Below are 20,556 nucleotides of genomic sequence, written 5' to 3'. Positions count from 1 at the left end.
TGTTCCCAAGATTGAAGAGACCCACAAAAGGATGATTTTTGAACAGACAGCGTACATATGGTGCTTCATTGAAAATGAGTAGGTCGACATCGACTGAAAATAGATAATTTGATTTAACCCAACCTATAACCTGAACTCATTTCAGCCGAATTGCCATCATTGAAGGTAAATTTACTTTTAGTATTGCATCCAGGTGGCCATAATCGGAAGTAAACTACACATTTAGCATCAAACAACCTTGTAGAGAAAATTTCTCAATCCCTTGATAACAAGGACGTTGCGGTTGCTGTATTTCTCGATATTGAAGGAGCATTTGACAATGCATTACCTGAATCTATAGGATCAGCCCTGGCTGGAAAAGGCTTAGAATTGACCATACCTCGATGGATCTATGCCATGATGTTTAACAGAACTGCAATTACGACTCTTCAAGACGAGGACATTAGGATTAGGGTCACCAGGAGCTGCCTTCAGGGTGGGGTATTATCTTCCCTTCCGTGGTCAGTCCTGATGGATAGTCTACTTGATGCCCTCGTTAGAAGAGAAGTAGATATGCTAGCTTATGCAGATGACCTTGTCATCTTGACAAGGTCCAAGTCGGAAAGGGAAGCGTGTAATATCCTCCAAAGTTCGATGGATGTGGTGCCAGAGGAAGCAGATGTCTGTCAACCCCAGCAAAATTGTAATAATCCCCTTCACCGGGAGGAAAAAGTTGGACGATTTAACACCACTTTCCCTCAATGGTAAGGTCATTCCATTTGGAACGAAGGTGAATATCTTGGCATTGTCCTTGATAAAAGACTCACCTGGAACGCTCCCTTGGAAAAAGTTTTACACAAAGCCAGACTGTCTCTATGGACATGTCGAAGGATTTGTGGTGAAACTTGGGGTTTAGGTCCCAAACAAATACATTGGATTCTCAGACCAATTAACACTTATGAGGCAATTGCCTGGTGGCCAAAAGTTTTACAGAAAATGGCTCAGACCAAATTTTCTGGCTCACAGAGACAGGCTTGTCTAGCTATATGTAGTACCATCAGTACCACACCGTCAGCGGTCATGGAGATCCTTCTAGAACTACCTCCTCTCCACATTTTTCTGGAGAGAGAGCCTAAATGGACTGATAGACTTGTGCACATCGCCAATTACACAAAGCAATCTAATGAAGAGTACTCTTGACTGCTGGCTGACACTGAAAGTCACAGAATTCTGGGAATGACCTCTGACATTATGCCTCCAACTGTCAACTACGAACGAAATTTCAAGAGCAGATAGTTGTTGTTTCACAGATGGATCAAAAACACCTTCGGCTCTGGTGCAGGTGTTTTCAGTTGCAGACCCAGGACAAAGATGTCAACCTGCCCAGGGACCTATGCGACTGTATTTCAAGCGGAAATCTATGCTATTGAATTTTGTGCGGAGAGATTGGTAGAATCCAACCTCATACACAAGTCAATAAAAATGTTCGGACAGTCAAGCGGCATTGAAATCTCTTGGCTCGCACCCAGCAACGTCTATGTTGATAGCAAATGGCCAAAAACGGATCTCCTCAATAGGAAGAGTTAACAAATTGTCTCTGGTCTGGAGTCCTGGCCACACTGGCCTGGAGGGCATTGAGGCTGCTGACTCCCTTGCAAAGGAGGGTGCAGCAAGTAGCTTCATCGAACCAGAACCTGTCATTGAAATTGCTTCAGGTTTTGCCAAACAAACATTGAACACCTGAGTGGCAAGAAGATTTGAAGACTTCTGGCAATATCTTACAGGACTGGTTGATTCCAAGGCGTTCATTCACCTCAAGTGAGTCATAAAATTACAATGGCAAAGTTTTTATAACTAGTATGGTAGATAGAAATGAGACAAGGTGGCAAAGTTACATTCTCGTATCTATTATCTTTTAACAATTTTTCACAAACATTTTAAGAAAAAGAATAATTCAATTTAATGATACTTATTTGCGATTGGTATGAAGATTAGAAAGAAAAAAAGATTAGAAAGGAAAATATTGGATGTCATAGGTAGCCACGATGCATAATATTTTAAAATTGTTCTACTACTCATAGTTTCTTTTAGACAACAAAACACACACATAGATAATGACAGTAAAAATAGCTCTATGAGCAGACAGTAAAAGCTTCTTAATTATTTCGTCAAAATAATGTATACTCGAAGTCAAAAGTGAAAATGTTAATGATGACATTTGAAGAATGTCATAGACATCCAAGGAATGCTGAGCGACACCCATTCTATAAATATTTTCCGTATATTGAGATTTATCAAAAATGAAGAGGCTGAGATTAAGTAATGTACTCGATATTGTGCTAACAAAATCAGTAAGCGATGAGAGAGGGAAATTTAAAAAAAAAATTTGGTATCAATGTCTGAGCTGGTATCACTGAAAGCCTAATAACCGGGCCAATATCATTTCAAGGTCAGTTAACAGGGATTCGGTAACTGAGTTCCTTAAAACAAATCGAGGGTCATCTTAATAACCTACTTTTGGTGAACCAGAACGCGATCAGAAAGTGAAACAATTTCGAAAATACAACCCATGTCATTCACCTGTACTGAAAAAAATACTAATTTACCTACCGAGTCTGATAAATTTATTATTTAATTTAAGTATCTTTTTTTGAAAATTCACTATAATTTTTTGACAGTCATTGATAACAATCTTGATAATTGATGACAATCCGTTTATCAATGACTGTCAAAAAACTACTATTTAATACCTACCACATGAAACCTCCCACATAAAAATGATTGTAATATCTGTAATGATTTTTTAAAGGACAAAACACAAGCACTACAGGAGAATCCTTAAGACGCTCTAATAGTGGTGCCTGTACGAAAGTAGATTCACATTGGATTTGGTCGCTGGAAATTAAATTCATTTGGGAAAACGTTCTCAGGAAGTTTATTCCACATAAACGCAGTTCTCCAGATGTAAGAGTTCTTAAACAGTGAAGTTCTAGGTGTACTGAGTTGAACCTCAAAACGATGAGCAGCCACAGTCCGTCGCGTATTTCTGATATGCATCGCTCTTGGTTGAATCACACGTGAAAAGGTAAGACCTCGTTAGTCCTCAGCTCGCACAAGTTTCTCAACTTCTGAGAGTTGTCGTTCGTATGGGGGCGACAGCTGATTAACGGAAAAACAGATTTTAAACAGATTTTTTTTTAAAACTTGAACACCTCCCGTGAAAGTATCTATAGAAGAGAGACAAATCTCCAACCTTTCTTCGATGTACCAGGTTATCAAGGTTGCACATGATGTTCGCGTCTCCAATCAGGCGATTGTCTCTTTTCTGGTTGGAATCCAGGAACTTCGGGGTATGTTTGGGGGCAGAGCTCCATACATGAGAACAATACTCCAAAGAAGGTCTGATCTGAGCTTTATAAAGCATCAAAAGTTACTGAGGTGTGCAATACCATTGGTCAAACGACCATAAACTACTACAAATTATCTTTATTGTTTTGTTGCAGATACGAACTCAGATTCAGTGCGTCAATAAAATGGATGCATCTTCGTTGCATCCATTTTATTGACTTAGAGTGTGTTTTTTAAATTGCATTTTTTCAAATACCATACTTTGTGGTATGAATATTGTGTTTTATATAAATATTTTCGAAATATATTGAATAACAGTGTGTTTGTTCCTCGGCCATATACCGAAACTTTTAATGTATTGTTAAAATACTTGTTTGGTATATTAAATATTATATCTCCAGAACACTACAGAAATATGTTTGTCTCCTTCTAGGCAAATGTCGAAAAAGTCTCATTTCGACCAAGAAAAATACATTGCAACAATAATTTGTCCTCATTGCGGCCCTGGTAAAAAATTAGATTCGCGTGCTTTTGTTCACTTTTACTGAATAGTCCAGTCATTTTAGGGTTTTTAAACCTCAATCTGCGGAAAAATTCCTACTGAGCTGAATTTTGGTATACACCTTCATTATGGCATTTTAATAAAGATGTGAAAAATCGACATTGATATCGTGCCGGCTAAAAAAGTTGTAAGGGTCAAAAGGTCACGAAAATAAGTTTTTCGCGAATATCTCGCGACCTATGCCTCGGAGATCAATAAAGGTCATTATGAAAATTATTTCTCATACGATTATCTACAAAAAATGTCCCTCGCATTTTTCTGTAAATTCAACCGTTTTCGGACTAGAGCGCTGAGAAAGCGAGTAGAATGCACTCACATAGGGTTTTGTATACCGTATACATATAAGGCGTCAGCTCTATTGCTTTTTATCAATGTATTCAAGTTTTCTTAAAACATCTAACTTTTACTCGGGGGTTTTGTGACAAATATACTTTAATCCATTCATTTTAGGAAAAAAAATCACATCAAAACGCTCTGACAGTGTTCTTCCATTATCATCAGTGAATGCATCAGAATGATGCATCCAATATTATCATCAACAAATATATTAATTATTTATCAAACAATTTTGGTCAAAATACTGTTGGCATTTTTGATGGTTTCCCCCTTTACCAGTAAAAATATCAGAGCGATGGAACAACTAAGACAGCAATAAGTCCACTCGATGTTTTGTCAGCAACTTTTGATGACGACGAATGAATATAAAAGAAAATTATATTCAAAATTTTTTTTCCTTATTTTTCAATATACAAATAAGAAATTATTGAGCATAAAAAAAAAACTTTTTATTACAGTTCATGGATTATGCCTACGGGGGAAACCATGTTGAAAAAACGCGTCTTGCTTTCTACCTCAAAGGTGGTGCGAAAACGAGTGCATCATCATAATGTAGTCGCTTTCTCAGCGCTCTAGTCCGAAAACGGTTGACTTTACAGAAAAATGCAAAATACATTTTTTGTAGATAATTGTACGAGGAATAATTTTTATTATTATATTTATTGATCTCCGAGCCATAGGTCGCGAGATATTCCCGAAAAATTGATTTTTGTGATTTTTGACCCTTATAACTTTTTTAGTCGGCACGATATCAATGTAGGTTTTTCACATCTTCATTAAAACGCCATAATGAAGGTGTATACCAAAATTCAGCTCAGTAGGAATTTTTCCGCAGATAAAACCTTAAATGACTGGACTAAACCTGGGATTGGAATATAGTATGCATATGTGCTGAGAGTTAAAATGTTCTCAAAGAAGACCCCGTAATCGAAACACCTTTATGTAACCACAAAAATAAATTACCCTCTTGAAATTATTGTTATCACACTTCTAGTCATCCTTATTAGGTTTATCCTTATTAGGTGAAGGTTAAATTAACTAAGTATTTTATTTGATGCAAAGTAGTTCCTGGCATTATTTGGCTTTATGAGAGGAAGACATCTATAAAACCGTTGTATACAGTATTGTAAACAGATGTTTATTACTTTATTGGTTATTTATCAACCTTGAATATTGAAACTATATTATCATCCACTATTATGATTCAAATACTTCAGACAAGATGTATTTCATGACTATAAAATTTATCTTGCTTTTCACTTTCGCATTGAGAACAGGTGAGTATAAATACCCAATGTTACATTTTTTTGGGAAAAAGTATTGATTCATAATGTCATTGAAATATAGTGAATGAATTGGTGAACATATTGCAATGATTTTGACATATTTTGTGATGCATATTTGTTCAAACGTGCCAGTCGTTTTTACATAATTTTAAGGATTCTATAATTTTTTGATTTAACATTTTTGACCCTTGGGTCAAGTTGTAATCTCAAAGTAATTATTATCTTCATTTCTCGTTATTTGAAATTGAAAACTTCACGTTATTGATATTTATTTACGATGGGTAAATTTGCCACTTAACCCTCAATGAAAGGCTTATACGTCTATTGTTAACTTTCTCAAGACCATCTATTTTATTTCTTCATGACTATATTATTTGAGTTCGAATACCGAGATTTATAAAGATAACTTGACATTTCTCTGCATTCAAATCTTTTTAAAAGTATGGCAATTGTTAACTCCAATCCTTATCAGTTTCTCTGTTTGTCGAATTTTGACCTAAGCACCCTTTTTTTCAAGATGTTCGAGGACTACGTGACTTAACAATAATTCCAGCCCATTCTGATAAACTACCCTCTCTCAAAAAGAAATTCGTGAAAATAAAAATTCAGTCTGCACCCGAGAATACTAGTAACAAGACTTACCGAGTATCACAAAATACAGTTGATCGTTTGCAAGTACCATAGAAGCATCTTGTTGCAAGACATACTCTTACCAGATACTGTTAACAATACCAATGTCGTCTAAGTTTTTCATCACACATTTTTTTGTTTTTTATACATTAAGGCTTCTACTATAAACTCATAGTAAATGAAATATTGATTAGATATTAATTTATCTTGTCAAAAATTATTGGTGAAATCTAATTACTTTTTTTTTAAATTATAAAATTTGGATTAAATCAATAATTAAAAAACATAAAAAAGATGCGGTAATACGATATTTTTCAGGTTTTTCTTTGGAATGTTATTCATGTGGTTCTCAATTGGGACTGATGGAATCGACCAGCAATTGCGAATATTTTTCCTACTCTAGCGATGAGAAGTATAGAATAATGCAGTGCCTGGATACTGATTCTGTTTGTGCCAAATACATAGTGGAAGGTAAGAAACACTTCAATGTGAGATTTTCACTAAACAGTTTAAAAAAAAACGCAATACATGTTTCGCCATACAATAGCTTCTTTATAGGCGTGTCTGTACTTTTGAGTACAGTACCATCAAAATATTTTGCAATAAAATATTCGTGCTTTATTGATAGATCGCGAATAGCGAAACATATCAAACTTTTTACAATCATCCAAAAAAAAAATACCTCTTGCAGACTTCATTGTAACATTCGAAATTTCTGAAATTTGAGCATTTTTTAACAAAAAATGTTGAATCTAGAACACTGATTACAGCTCTTGTATCAATTAAACGGTGAATTTTGTTTTTTCCAATATCACTTTCAATTACTATCGAACTTTAAATGTAATTTTCGGCAAAAATGATACATGTAGTTTTCAAATTTCTTCTATTATATCTGCAGGATTGTTTTTTGTGGCCAATTTTGTTGCACAAATAACAGGTTTTATAGATTCCACCGCCAAAGAAATTATGCGGCGGGGTGTTCCGTTTTATGAATAGCAGTCCTTTGAATAAAGCCCTACTTCTCCACATAGAAGGCATATAATCTGGCCGTCAGGTGTACAACCTTATTTTTCAACTCAAAAATGTTGATTATGTCAGGAATCCCTATCACAAAATTTATTTAAATATTTTTGAACCAATCTGTTTGGTTAATGCTCCAGATGTTGGATACGCCTCCGCAGGTCCTCAAGTTCTTCTGCCGTCTTTCAGTTGTTGTCTGGGCCTAGACGAAGGGTCCTCTTCTCTCTAGGATAATAAAGTTACCGTCCAGGGAACTTTCCCAGAGCGTTCTGCCGTTCGAATTTTGTGCGCTCGTGCAGTTCCACTCTCTTCCTCTTGCGTTCAGGTCCCCGGCCAGAAGTACCTTCTGACCCACAGTAAACAGAATGTCTAAATCGAACGGAGTAAAGTGGTTAGTCGAAGGGCGAAAACGCAGGTCGGCCAGCTTTATACCGGAATGTTCTATACCGCTGCACTGCCTAGCCTCCTGATCGGAATATCCTTATGGATCAGAACGGCTGCACTCTCTCCTCTGGCATCCTGAGCAGCGGCGGCTCGTCAGAGGAGGCAAGGGAGACTTAGCCTCTCCATAAAATTTGAGGCTATTCATCGCAATAAATCAAAAGATATTAACAAATAATTATGACTATTTTTTTCTGCAAATGGTTGGGTATCATTACTTTACCATTAATTTTCAATATAAATACATAATATGCCCGAAAAAACACTATGACTCACTACGTAGTATGTATATATCACACTGTATCCTGCATCAACAAAACTCAAACGCACCGCCCATGAACGAATAAACCATTAACCCGAAATAATAAATACCATACGTTGCAAGGGAGCCAAGCCTCCGACCGCTTTAAAAAACACAGGCTCCAGGGTAGCTTGTAATATCCTCCAAAGCGCGTTGGACGTCGTTCACAGTTGGTGCCTAGGGGAGCAGATGTCTGTCAACCCCAGCAAAACTGTGTTAATCCCCTTCACCATGAGAAGGAAATTGGACGATCTAACGCCACTTTCCCTCAATGGTGTGGTCATTCCATTCAGAACGGAGGTGAAATATCTTGGAATTGTCCTTGATAAAAGACTCACCTGGAACGCTCATTTGGAAAAAGTTTTACACAAAGCCAAACTGTCTCTATGGAAATGTGGAAGGGTTTGTGGTTAAACTTGGGGTTTAGGTCCAAACAAATCCATTGGATTTATGTGATGATTGTCAGACCAATGATCACGTATGGTGCAATTGCTTGGTGGCCGAAGGCTTTACAGAAAACGGCCCAAGCGAAGCTCTCTGGCTCACAGAGGGAGGCTTGTCTGGCTATCAGTGGTGCCATCAGTACCACACCGTCAGCGGTAATGGAGATCCTTCTAGATCTCCACATTTTTCTGGAAAGAGAGGCTAGATGGACTGCATACAGACTTGTGCACATTACCAATTGCACAAATCAATTCAATGCAGAGTGCAACAGACTGTTGGTTGACATTGGAAGTCACAGCATCCTGGAAATGACTTTTTGACTTTAAGCCTCCAACTGTCAACTACGAAGTGCCTCATAAAGTACTGTTCCCGAGAGGACTGGATCCTGCGGGAGAAGGAAATATTAAGAGCAGATAGTTGTTGGTACACAGATGGGTCAAAAACACCTTCCGGTTCTGGTGCAGGTGTTTTCAGTCGCAGACCCAGGACACAGTTATCTACCTGCCTAGGAACTTATGCGACTGTATTTCAAGTGGAAATTTACACTATTGAATTGTGTGCGGAGAGATTGGATAAATCCAACCTCACTCACAAGTCAATGTAAATATTCTCTGACAGTCAAGTGGCGTTGGAAGCTCTTGGCTCCCACCGAGCAGCGTCTAAATTGGCAGCAAACTGCCAAAAAGACTCTCCTCGATAGGAAGACTAAATAGATCGTCTCTGGTCTGGATTTCTGGCCATACTGGCCTGGAAGGCAATGAAGCTGCTGATTATCTTGCAAAGGAGGGTGCTGCAAGCGGCTTCATTGGACCAGAACCTGTCATTGGCATCGCTTTGGGCTTTGCCAAACAAACACTCAACACCTGGATGGCAAGAAGAGTTATGGACTTCTGGCAGAATCTTCCAGGATTGGCTCACTCCAAGGCGTTTGTTCACCCTTCGAAGCTTGATTCCAAACAGTTGTTGGAATGAACTACGATGTCTAACAGGCCTTCTAACAGGTCACTGTCATTTGAATCATCACATGCAGAGACTTGGACTGGCGGAAGACAGTGTGTGTCGCCTCTGTCTGGAAAATGATGAAACTGCAGAGCATATACTTTGTGCCTGCCCCGCTGGAGACCGAATCAGGTTCTTTGAGTTCGGCAGATCCGTACTCTCACCATCTGACCTGAAAGACCACTCACCATACAAACTAATCGGCTTCGTTAAGAAGCTGGGTTTATTTGGCCGAGTGTGAATAGGTGTGAGCCACAATAAACCCTTATGTGTTGCACTTTAGACCTACCCACCTACCTACCTACCTAGATAACGGAAAGAGCGATGAATGTTATGCATTTATGTTAAAGTTACATCTAGTTTTTCAGATTTAGTTAATTTTCTATTGTCGTATTTATCGATTGAATAATTATTACCATATTATAATATGGTAATAATATAATATTCACTTACGTTTTTCACTGCTAGAATTTACTGAAGAATATGAGAAATAATTATCTTTGTATGATGGACACATATGTGGTACTGACTCGTTTTCTTTGAACCAAAAAGTCATTGGTATTGTTACACTCGAGGATTTTAATAATGTTTCACCTCTGACAAAATATTATATGTTATTCAATTTCAGATAATGGTTCCAGATGGATTCATAGATCATGCCAGCGTTACGACATCTGTTCCCAGTGGAATTTGAAGTACAATACTGGAAGGAATATGTTATTGGAGTGCGAAACTTGTGATGATAGAAATTTGTGCAACTCTAGTACTTTTCGGTTGGCTTCTTCATTTTGCGTGATTTCCTCAATTTTTGCTGTATCATTTATGAAATGAATTTTATATATCTGCTTCGGTAGATAAAAAAATTTAAAGCAATTTCAGTATTAGATGTTTATTCCAATTAAAAATAGAAGAAAATTCATTTCATATCAAAATTTTAATTTTGGAATTAATGACAGAAATTTTAATTAAAATGAATGTTTTTAAAAATAAGACATATTAATATTTATTACAACATTTTAAAGAAATATGTTCAACAAATAAAGGAATACCATAAATGAAAATTCTAAAATCTATAAATGGGGAGATTTGATAGCAATGAATAATAAAAATGAAATGCTACTGATAATCCCGTCAAATTAGTCAAAAAAAAATAAGAGTAAAGCTACCTAAATTCCCACCAAACTGAAAATCAGAAAGACTGTTTAAAATATGAATAAAAATGAAATATGAAAGTTCCCCATATATTCCCTGTATGGAAAAAAAATTATTCAAGGTCAAAGGTCAAAAAAATGAGTTTTTCGTGATTTTCAGCAAAACGGTAAGTTTTATCATAGAAATATTTCAGAAAAAAAATGTAGATCATAAAATGATCTACAATAAAGTATCAATACTTTTTTCCCTTTTTTTTCCACTGTTTTTCAGATATAATGATTCAAAAAGTTGTAAAAGTAGTAATCGTCATAATATGCATGTGTACGCCACGTAGGGGAGACCGGGGCAAGATGAAGTTCGGGGCAGCACGGGAAGTAAGCTTGTGTGCGTGAATAGTAATCGTGTTCGGAGCGGCGACAGCGCCATTTGCACGAACTTCACTCTCCGCTAGTGTGTCCAAGCAGAGCGAACAGGTTAGAACTCGTTTTTGCGTTGCAGAGAGGAAAAAGTGATATTGCAAGTGTCTTTACGCGATATTTGATTCGAAAACTGATGTACAGACATGTAAGTACCCATGTATAAACCCAAATTTATAAATACCTTAAAGGAAAGAGATTTCGATGTTCGACTAGATTTCTCTTTCTGGTACCAAGGAGAAGTAGAATTAAACAGAAAATTTCCTTACAAAATCCTATGGACCGACGAAGCTACCTTCACATCGAACGGCGTAGTCAGTTCCCAGAATTGTAGGTGGTGGGCTCAGGAAAATCCCCATTTTGTGATAGAATGTCCGGACCAATATTCATTTAAAACAAATGTGTGGTGCGGTGTTTTAAATAATCAGGTAATGGGACCATTCTTTTTTAGACACAATTTAACTTCTCAGGATTATTTGCAATTTCTAAATACTGAGATCAGTGATATAGTGGACAATATGCCGGTTGAAATAAGACACAGTCTGTGGTATCAATGTGACGGGGCTCCTATTCATAGTTCAAGACAAGTCAAAGAGAAACTATTAGAAATGTTTAGGGGCAAAGTTATTGGGCGAAATATGGAGCAAATATGGCCGCCTAGGTCGTCAGATTTAACCCCACTAGATTTTTTCTTGTGGGGTTACTTAAAACAAATCGTTTATAAACAAAGACCTTTTCGTGACGTGAATCACCTAGAAACTGTTATTAGAAACTCTATTTTAAACATAAACCCTGTGAGTATCAGCAACTCAATAAAAGATGTATCAAGAAGGACAATTATCTGCATAGAACGCGATGGAAGACATACAGAAATGTAGTGTATTTAATGTCGTGAGTCTTTTTTTTCGTGTTTTTTTGCTATTAGGTATAAGTACATGTTTATTTTCAGTTCCTTTTAATTAAGATTAAATTCCACTGTATTTTTTGTTAAAAAAACAATAAACACTCCAAGATATTGTTTCCTAATGTTCCGTTTTGTTCTAATTCATATTGTGAGGCCATTTGCTCATTAAAAAACTCAAGTACTGTATAGTTTGGAAAGCCCCGTTGAAACTAGATGAACTTTGCATCAAGTTTGACAACTTTTATTTTTCAAAATTTGTTTTTAACATCAAAGAGGCTCTTAAAATATTATTATATTACAAAAAAAGAAATTCGGTGACGAGTTTAGTTAAAATAAATGATTTAGTACAGGTGTGCTTAAATTTTGATAAGTAGAAAAAGCAGGAATGCGGAAAAATAGTGAAAATATAAAATACTTATTATGGGTTTGAAACTTGGTGTGTGGGTATAAAATTACAAAAGAAAATGTTTTTATCCTTTGATATTTTTGGATATTTTGAAGAATAATGTCATTTTTCGATGTTTCTTTTTTTAAATGTCAATTTTGACACGTTAAGGAAATCACGTGACCTATTTTGTAGACGCCATTTGACATCATTTCTTAAGCAAAATCTACTGCCAAGATCAAATTTCACATAAAACGATAAATAAAAAAGTTTCCCATTTGATGCGGACTTTATCGGTGACACTGTATACATATCTGTAGTTGTAATATATGTTAAAATATTCTTCTATCGATCATTGTAACCTACACTTATAATATAAAATATACATAAGTTGTAACTATAAGAACTGAAACCCAGTCCCTTAATTTATACACCTGGAAAAGCTCAACATCAATCGGAAAAATATTCATCAAAAAGTTCATCTACTTTTGCAGTGTCAAAATCGTGTACTATTTTAACACGCAATAACTGTCTGTGACACGACATTTACATTTTACAGGAGAGGTAAAATAACAGTTTTCAATTTTTTTTTTCAAAAACTACACCTCACGATTTGAGCTAATGTCTTAGCGAAACATGTTGTGATATATTTTTCAAATAAAGTTTGTGGAGATCAAATAGTGAGGTGTAGTTCAAGTAACGGCCGAATCAATTAGAAATAAAAAGTTTTCAAAATGTTTGAAAAACAAAATTTAGTTCAATGTGCTGAGGTTTTTAAAAATAGTAATTCAACTTGACAAGAAATTATCACTGACGGCATTCGCTTTCTTCTTTCTATGTATGAAGTTCGTAAAAAAACTACTTATCCATGTTTCGTTAAAAATACCAAAAGTAAAAAACAAGTGCAATTACCTTGTCTTCCTCCAACCTCAGTTGCAGCTCATCAACATCTTTTTCGGGTATATTACCAAATTCAAGTGTGGCTTGGGGTTGGAAGTTGGTTAACAATTCATTAGAACCATTTCAAACTTCACTTCCACCTGCGTCGGAAAAACTGCTGAACACAATTTTTGCAACTACCAAAAGGGATGCAGTGCTAAATGTGGTTGCAAAAAAGCCGGACTGTTTTGTTCTCTGGCATGTACACATTATCAAGGCCGGCCATGCTTTAATATTGAACCAACAGTGGAGAATCCGTTTGATTCCAACGAGGCAACATGCGATACATCGCTATTAACGCAGTTTACATGTAATCAGGATGAAGATGAAGAAGAACAAGAACGAAAAGAAGGAGAACAAGACGAACAAGAACAAGAAGAAGAACAAGAAGAAGCATTTGAAAGTTACGGCTCGGACCATCAAATTTCACTACTTTTTTTCAACTTAAATTGCTTTTATCTTTTCAATCTCTGCTAATATCCATTATTTTGTAATATTTTCAAATTGAACAGGATCACAACTGACCCGTGGAATAGGCCTACTGGGAAAACCACGTTAAAAAAACGCGCTAAGTACAATACCTCATAGGTGGCGTGGAAACGTGTGCATATTATGACGATTACAACTTTTACAACTTTCTGAATCGTTAAATTTCAAAAACGGTGGCACATAGGAAAAAAGTATTGATAAATTTTTTGTAGATAATTTTATGATCTACAATTTTCGTTTGAAGTATTTTTATGATAAGACTTATCGTTTTGCTGAAAATCGTGTAAAACTCATTTTTTGACCTTTAACCTTGAATAAAAATTTTTCATACAGGAGAGAGATGGGGAACTTTCAAATTTCATTTTTAATCATATTTTAAACAATCTTACTGATTTTCAACTTGGTAAGCATTTAGGTAGCTTCGAATATCTAAATTGACCGGACTATGGTATCTTATGAGACAACGCAAACGAGCGAATGTGCGGTTATGTGGAGCGTACGCGACGTTCGTCTCAATCGGCTTGTAGGTTGTTAATTGTGCACCCGTCTGCACCGAGTCTCAAGGGCAATTAAGTATTCATGGTTCAGTCTAGTACCACTGATGAGACTTCAGGCAGGTCGAGACGGCGCTGTTTGGTGTTGAATGACGAATGAGTTGTGTTTGGGCTCTGCAATGCAACTAGTTGTCTTGCAGTGGAAGACAGAAGATGCATCTCTTTCGGCAGTGGATGCCGAGCTTTGGCTTACAACTAACCTTTCTTAATAGATGGCTTCTTCGCAAGGAAAGATGTCATAGCCCTCACTTATAGATTTAGAAATTGATTTTTCAGGACCAAGTATTTAAATGGAATTCTTTATTATGTGAATTGGATCAGCAATAATGATGTAATAAGCATAGAGACATGCAATGAGTTTCGTATTAAAGTGGAATATTTGTTCAAACAAAGTATCTCTTAATCACGGTTTTATATTTCACAATACAATTTCTAATGTATATTGGAAATAAAATGTTTCTGTAATCATGTCAAAGTGATAATATTGACTTCTATTTAGTGATAATCATCTTCATTTTACATACCGACTTGCTATTGGAAATGCATATAAGTATGAGGCTATACGTTTTTATCATGATCGTTATTCGAACCGCAAATGTCTTGCTACAATAACTTTTTCAAGACAACGTTTGGTTCTGTATCTGTATCTGTAGAATAGGGAGGGGGATGGCAGACCCACAGCAATCAGGCCACATGTGACCCATTGTACATCCTCCCGAGGAGTTGTCTTCCTAGGTCATTGTCTATCCTGTCCTTTCCAGGAAGGTGGAAAGGTCACATCTCCTTTATATCGGTAGGTGAAGGCCAAGACTCGCCGAATATACTCTCTTTGGCAACCTTGAAGTGTCTCACGGCGGCGGCCTTCGTGAAGGTTTTGGAAGGTGCAGCGACATTACTGTCGTTGTACGGCTTCTTCAACCTTCTTGGAGTTCCCTCCGAGAAGGTGTCAAGTAAGGGCGTTTTCCTGCAGGGGCAGCCGGTTCCTTGCCTTTATTCAAGGCGGAGCTCTTGACGCCCGCCGCAGGAAGTGCCCTTGCTGTTGGAGGTGGAGTGAGGGAGGAGGAGGGTGCATTTATAGATAGATAGAATAGAAATTTATTTATACTGAACAATAAACAGAATGGTTTCCACTTACATGATGTACAGTTTTTTCAAAAGTTCCTTACATATAGTATTGATTGAGTACCATTGATACAGTTAAAATTGATATAAAATATAACAATATAAAACAATGAATAATAAAAATGACCGTAAAAAGTTTCAGATACATTTGGGCATTCGGAGGAGTTGTCCCTCTGTAATGCTGAATACATCCAGTTCACAGTTCCTCGCCATTTTGTTAATTTTTTCGAGATATTGTTGAAGAGGAGACAAATTGTTTGCGATACGAAATAGATTGTCTCTTCTTCTCAGTCTTACTTCAAGTACAATAAAATCAATGGTGTAGAGAATTTCAGGTACTTTCAGTTTTCTAAGAATGTTAAAAACAAAAATCACTTCCGAGGACTCACGGCGGTCTTTCAACGGTTGCTTGTTAAATTTTTGTAATAGGCTAGAATACGATATAAATAAAGGCCAAACATTGTGTTTTTTGAAAAAGAGTGTTCTTAATAATCGTTTCTGGACTTTTTCTATAGTTTCAGAAAATAAAAAGGTCTTTGGATTCCAAATAACACAACCATATTCCAGCTTAGAACGAACAATGGAGTTAAATAGTAACAAACAAGTATCGTGATTGAATTCACGGCTAGATCTCAAGACAAAGCTCATTTTTCTATAACATTCAGATACTAAGTATTCAATGTGCCGAGATAAACTGAACACACCAGTAGAAATGATCCCGAGATCTTTCATCTCATTGATTCTCTGTAAATGTTTTATTCCATCCGTAACAAAGTTACTGAATGCGCATAAATTGGTAATGGTAGATTTATTACGAATAAAGCCATGCTGTTGGTCGATTATTACTGAGTCCATGTGATTGTATACTCAATTATATATAACCCGTTTAAATATCTTCGACAAAGCTGGTAAGACTGTTATGGGTCTATAGTTTCTTACATTGTTCTTATTGCCGCTTTTGTAACCCTGCCAATTTTGAGAAAGCTTTAAAAATGGTTTTCTTTCGGAGAAAGATTGAATATTAATGTCAGTGGTTGCTTTAACAAGTCACAGTAAGCCTTGAAAAAGTAAGCTGGAATGCTATCGATTCCAATGGCTGCTTAGGGTTTCAGTGTCTTAATAGCTATTTCAACCTCTTGTTCCTTGATATCACCAATTTCAAAGATGTCTAGGTCATACTCAGGAACTAGTATGGGGTATACCGGCACACCGCTATTCGTGAAAGTTGATTTGAAGAAAGTAGCAAAACCGTCTGCAATATCCTTATCATTGAATAATTCATCATTATCATAAATGAATATGTTAGCAACAGCACAGTTTTTTCGACGTTCCATGATATAAGCCCAGAATTTTTTCGGATCGCACTGTAAGTCCCCATGAATTTCTTTTACATAGGATTCAAAATACAAAATAAATCTCAATTGGACATAGTATTCACAGACTTCCGTAAAGCCTTTGATCAAGTAAATCATGATGTGCTTTTGCTAAAAATTAGTAAATTTGGGTTGTCGAGGAATTTTCTTGAAGTGATTAAAAATCACTTGAGAAATAGATATTTCATTGTTAAACATAATGGGAACACTTCGGGAAAATTTTATGCTAATTCCGGTGTTCCTCAGGGATCAAATCTAGGACCTCTTCTATTCTTATTATTCATTAATGATTTACCCTCGGTCTTACATCATTCACATTGTCTGATGTTTGCAGATGATCTCAAAATTTTTAAACGTATCCAGACTGTTAGAGACTGCGTATCATTGCAAAAAGACATCAACAACATTGTGAATTGGAGTTATACCAATAAGTTATTTTTCAATATAAAAAAATGTTATACGTTAACAATATCCCGTTTGAAAGATGTGATCAAATTTGAATATCATATGGATGGAGAGGTCCTGGGTGAAAAAACCGAGGTGAAAGACTTAGGCATTACTTATAATAGTACTTTTTCCTTCACAAAGCATATAATGGTATTAGTAAAATCTGCAAATCGTATGTTGGGATATTTAATGAGACAAACGCGTGAATTTAATAAGATAAATACAATTAAATCACTCTACTATACTATAGTTAGACCAAAACTGGAGTTTGCTTCAATAATTTGGACAGGAGAATACAAAACTACTTTGAAAGAAATTGAAAAAGTTTAAAACAAATTTCTTCGATATCTCTATTTTAAAAAATATCATAAATGGCCCGATTACAATTTAATATGAACATCACGGCTAAGGAGCGAATTCAAAATATTATCATTAGATAATTTGTCAGCCCTGATATTCATATATAAAATAATTAATAATCGAATTGATTCCCCCGAAATCCTACACTTGATTCCGTTTCATGTCCCTTCACGCCGTACTAGACATACAATTATGTTCAATATTTCTGTGTCAATATCTAGCACTAGATCACCTCTCGCAACCATGTTGATATTAGCTAATGAATTCAATGAAATAACGGATATTGATTGGTCTTTACCATATTCCAAATTCCGTAACACAATACTGAATAATATACTGAATATATCTTCGTGGAAATTAAATCTACCTGTACCCTACTATACTATAGTAGGGTACAGGTATAGTAGGCTACTATAAGAACTGTACCCCAACAGTTCTTATAGTAGGTACGTAATAAAAATATATTTCTTTTTTAAGTTGAATTTACATTGTATATATTGTTAATAACAGGAATCCATGTAATAAAACTTAACAAGTTTGTATGGATCAAATAAATAAATAAATAACACAAATTATGCGAACGTTTCACATCCATTCTGAGTTCATTGTATTTTTCTTTATAATAATAATATTTTTTGACTTTTTTTTCATAATTTTGAAAAAGTGTTCTTTTAAAATTTTGTGCATGAGTTCTTTTGAGAACCATGCGGGAAATCGATTCTGGATGAAAGTTTTTTTTTCAAGCATTTCTCAAAAATGGCCTTCAGGCAATCATATCATATCATATATCACCCTGCGGCCATTCAGCTGTCGGCACGATTCCTCCTCACACCTTAGCTTGGGTAGGCTGGTCCACGATGGCATGTTTCGCGAAGGCTTTTGGCAAAGTTTACCGAATACTATAAGTTGGTTCACTCCAAGGAATTCGTTTGTCGGTACGGCTCAGGATTGCATTTTTTGCGATTTCCATAAATCATATCGCCGACAGACGATGTCTGGAAGCCGCCGGCCGCATGACAGTTATACGAGGGCAGTTCCTATTCGCGATATCTACAGGGGACGTTCCGAAGTTGAAACTTCGCTTGCTCGGTTGTATCAGACAGATAAACAAAGATACGAAAGTAGTTGTTTGTCGATCAACTTCTAGAAACATGATAGATAAACTCATGAATAAATGATCTAAGAAACAGATCAGAGTGATTTACTGATGAAATGATAAACATACATTCAGAAAAACATGTTTTATTAACAAAAATAATACAATTATATAATGTTATATGTTTATAAATGATTTAAAATATTCAATTTTACATTGCATGATTTATGTTTCCTAACAATCTTCATGTCCTGGTTCATGAATTTTAAAGTAAAGTATATCCGAACTCTTGTATATAAAGATATATAATAATCGAAGAGGAATTTTTGACATGGATGTGAGAAAAGAATTTTCGAATATTTTGTTTTCAAATACTGTCCAATTCCCTTCTCACTGCCGATTTTATCAAAATTTTCAATGAATATGTTTTCCATCTCTATCACATGGTCAACAATATCTCTTGATGGGAACTTGGGAAGCCAACGTGACTTTCATTTTTTGAAAATTATTTCGATAAATGTGGTCATTATTAAGTTTAAGAGCCAATTTATATTGTTTAGTTCTATCATAATTATACATTGTTTCTATGTAATGTTTTCTTGTTTCTCCACCCTGAAGTAAAAACTGATAGGAAAACAAATTGTTTCGTGTCGACTTCAGCAAGTGCGGGATATCAAACAAATATACAAGTTTATGATCGTCTATCAGAAATATGGGATTTTCGTCTGTAACATTCAAAGTTTTCACCAACTTCTGAAAATTTGAACCCTGATCGGAAACCACCCCCATGACATTTAGGCCTATACTTTTGCATCTTCGTACCGTTTTGCTATGAATACGAGAATTCACAATATCATCGGCTCTAAAATGTAAGCTGCAAATTTTAATTCTATTGTGACTCTGCTCTGGGGTAAGAGTAGCATATCTATGATTCCCAATGAAGCCTAATACATTTTTCCAACGTTGACACCTAAAAAAAAATTCAAGTATATCAATCGATAAACTGAACATTTTGAAAAAAGATTGAAATGAGTTTGGATTGGCAAATGCCGGCGGTATATTTCGTTATGAATAATTTTATACAACAAAACCATAAAAGGTATAGATAGGTAAAATAAAAATTAATGGTGAATATATTGAATGCATACCTTTCACTGTACTTTGGGCAGCGGAAAAACGAAATACCTGGGCTTCCCACCGTACTCAGACAACCATCCACTGAGCAATACGTCGACATTTTCACAAAATAAATATTTCGAACTCCGAACGAACACAACACAATCACAATACCAAAGTTTACCGATTCTGTAGTCTTTGACAATACCAAACAATACGGACAACCTTTATATCTCGTGTGCCGACGAGAACTGGTAACTTCAAGCGACACACTGTACTACCTCGGCTGGTAATTACCCGCTGTCGCTAGCGGGCGGCGAGATTTCTCAGATGTCGAAAAATGAGCGAGTGACACGTCTTATAGTATTCTGTAGTCTTTGCTTTTGGGGAGTTTTAGTTCCCCTCACCCTACTTATTTCTGCCACTGATCAGGAGTCCGGCGACCCTGTCCATAAGGCCACATTGGCTTCCCGGACAGAGCTCCCAGTCGCCTGGCCATTTCCCTAACCGCCACCTGGGGACGCGCCCGATAGGTAGCCCAACCCACGGTATTACGTTTGGTTGTAGAAAACATGAAAATTTTGAAAAATATAGTTCAACTCCTTGTTACAAATCGAAGTAAGAACTCCAGAAACCGAAGAAACAGTTTTCAATCTTGTAAGAAAATAGTGGTATTGATGTGATAGATTTTGCATAATATTCTGGTTACAGTAATTTTGATTTATAATTTGTTGTATCTCTAAAACATTCAAATAGTTCAGAAATTACTTTCTCTTAACTTTACATTCATTGGTCGTTGGTTTTTACAATAGATTATTCAAAAACATTTATTTCAAAATCTTATTTACCGACAATGA

At 35.9% G+C, this 20,556-nt stretch overlaps 2 protein-coding genes across 2 annotated transcripts in view; one reads left to right on the top strand and one right to left on the bottom strand.

The window, feature by feature from the left end:
- The window catches only part of LOC111503018 (uncharacterized), a 32,054-nt gene extending 18,599 nt beyond the window's left edge, over positions 1 to 13,455 (bottom strand). Inside the window, exon 1 of the transcript XR_012466345.1 lies at positions 13,116 to 13,455. The gene's annotated coding sequence lies outside the window, so the exon portion shown is untranslated. The remainder of the gene's footprint in view (positions 1 to 13,115) is intronic.
- LOC111503021 (uncharacterized) lies at positions 5,361 to 10,570 on the top strand. Its single transcript, XM_023157220.2, has 3 exons — positions 5,361 to 5,502; positions 6,460 to 6,612; positions 9,975 to 10,570. The coding sequence occupies exons 1-3, from the start codon at positions 5,448 to 5,450 to the stop codon at positions 10,175 to 10,177; spliced, it is 411 nt and encodes a 136-aa protein (XP_023012988.2). The 5' UTR covers positions 5,361 to 5,447; the 3' UTR covers positions 10,178 to 10,570.
- Positions 13,456 to 20,556: the final 7,101 nt, after the last annotated feature.

This window comes from Leptinotarsa decemlineata, unplaced genomic scaffold (assembly GCF_025532065.1).
Source record: "Leptinotarsa decemlineata unplaced genomic scaffold, Ldec_3_MD MMD2_tig00004307_RagTag_RagTag, whole genome shotgun sequence".
NCBI classification, from domain to species: domain Eukaryota; kingdom Metazoa; phylum Arthropoda; class Insecta; order Coleoptera; family Chrysomelidae; genus Leptinotarsa; species Leptinotarsa decemlineata.
Note: the sequence above shows the minus strand (reverse complement) of the source record. Positions and strands in the feature narration are given on the sequence as shown.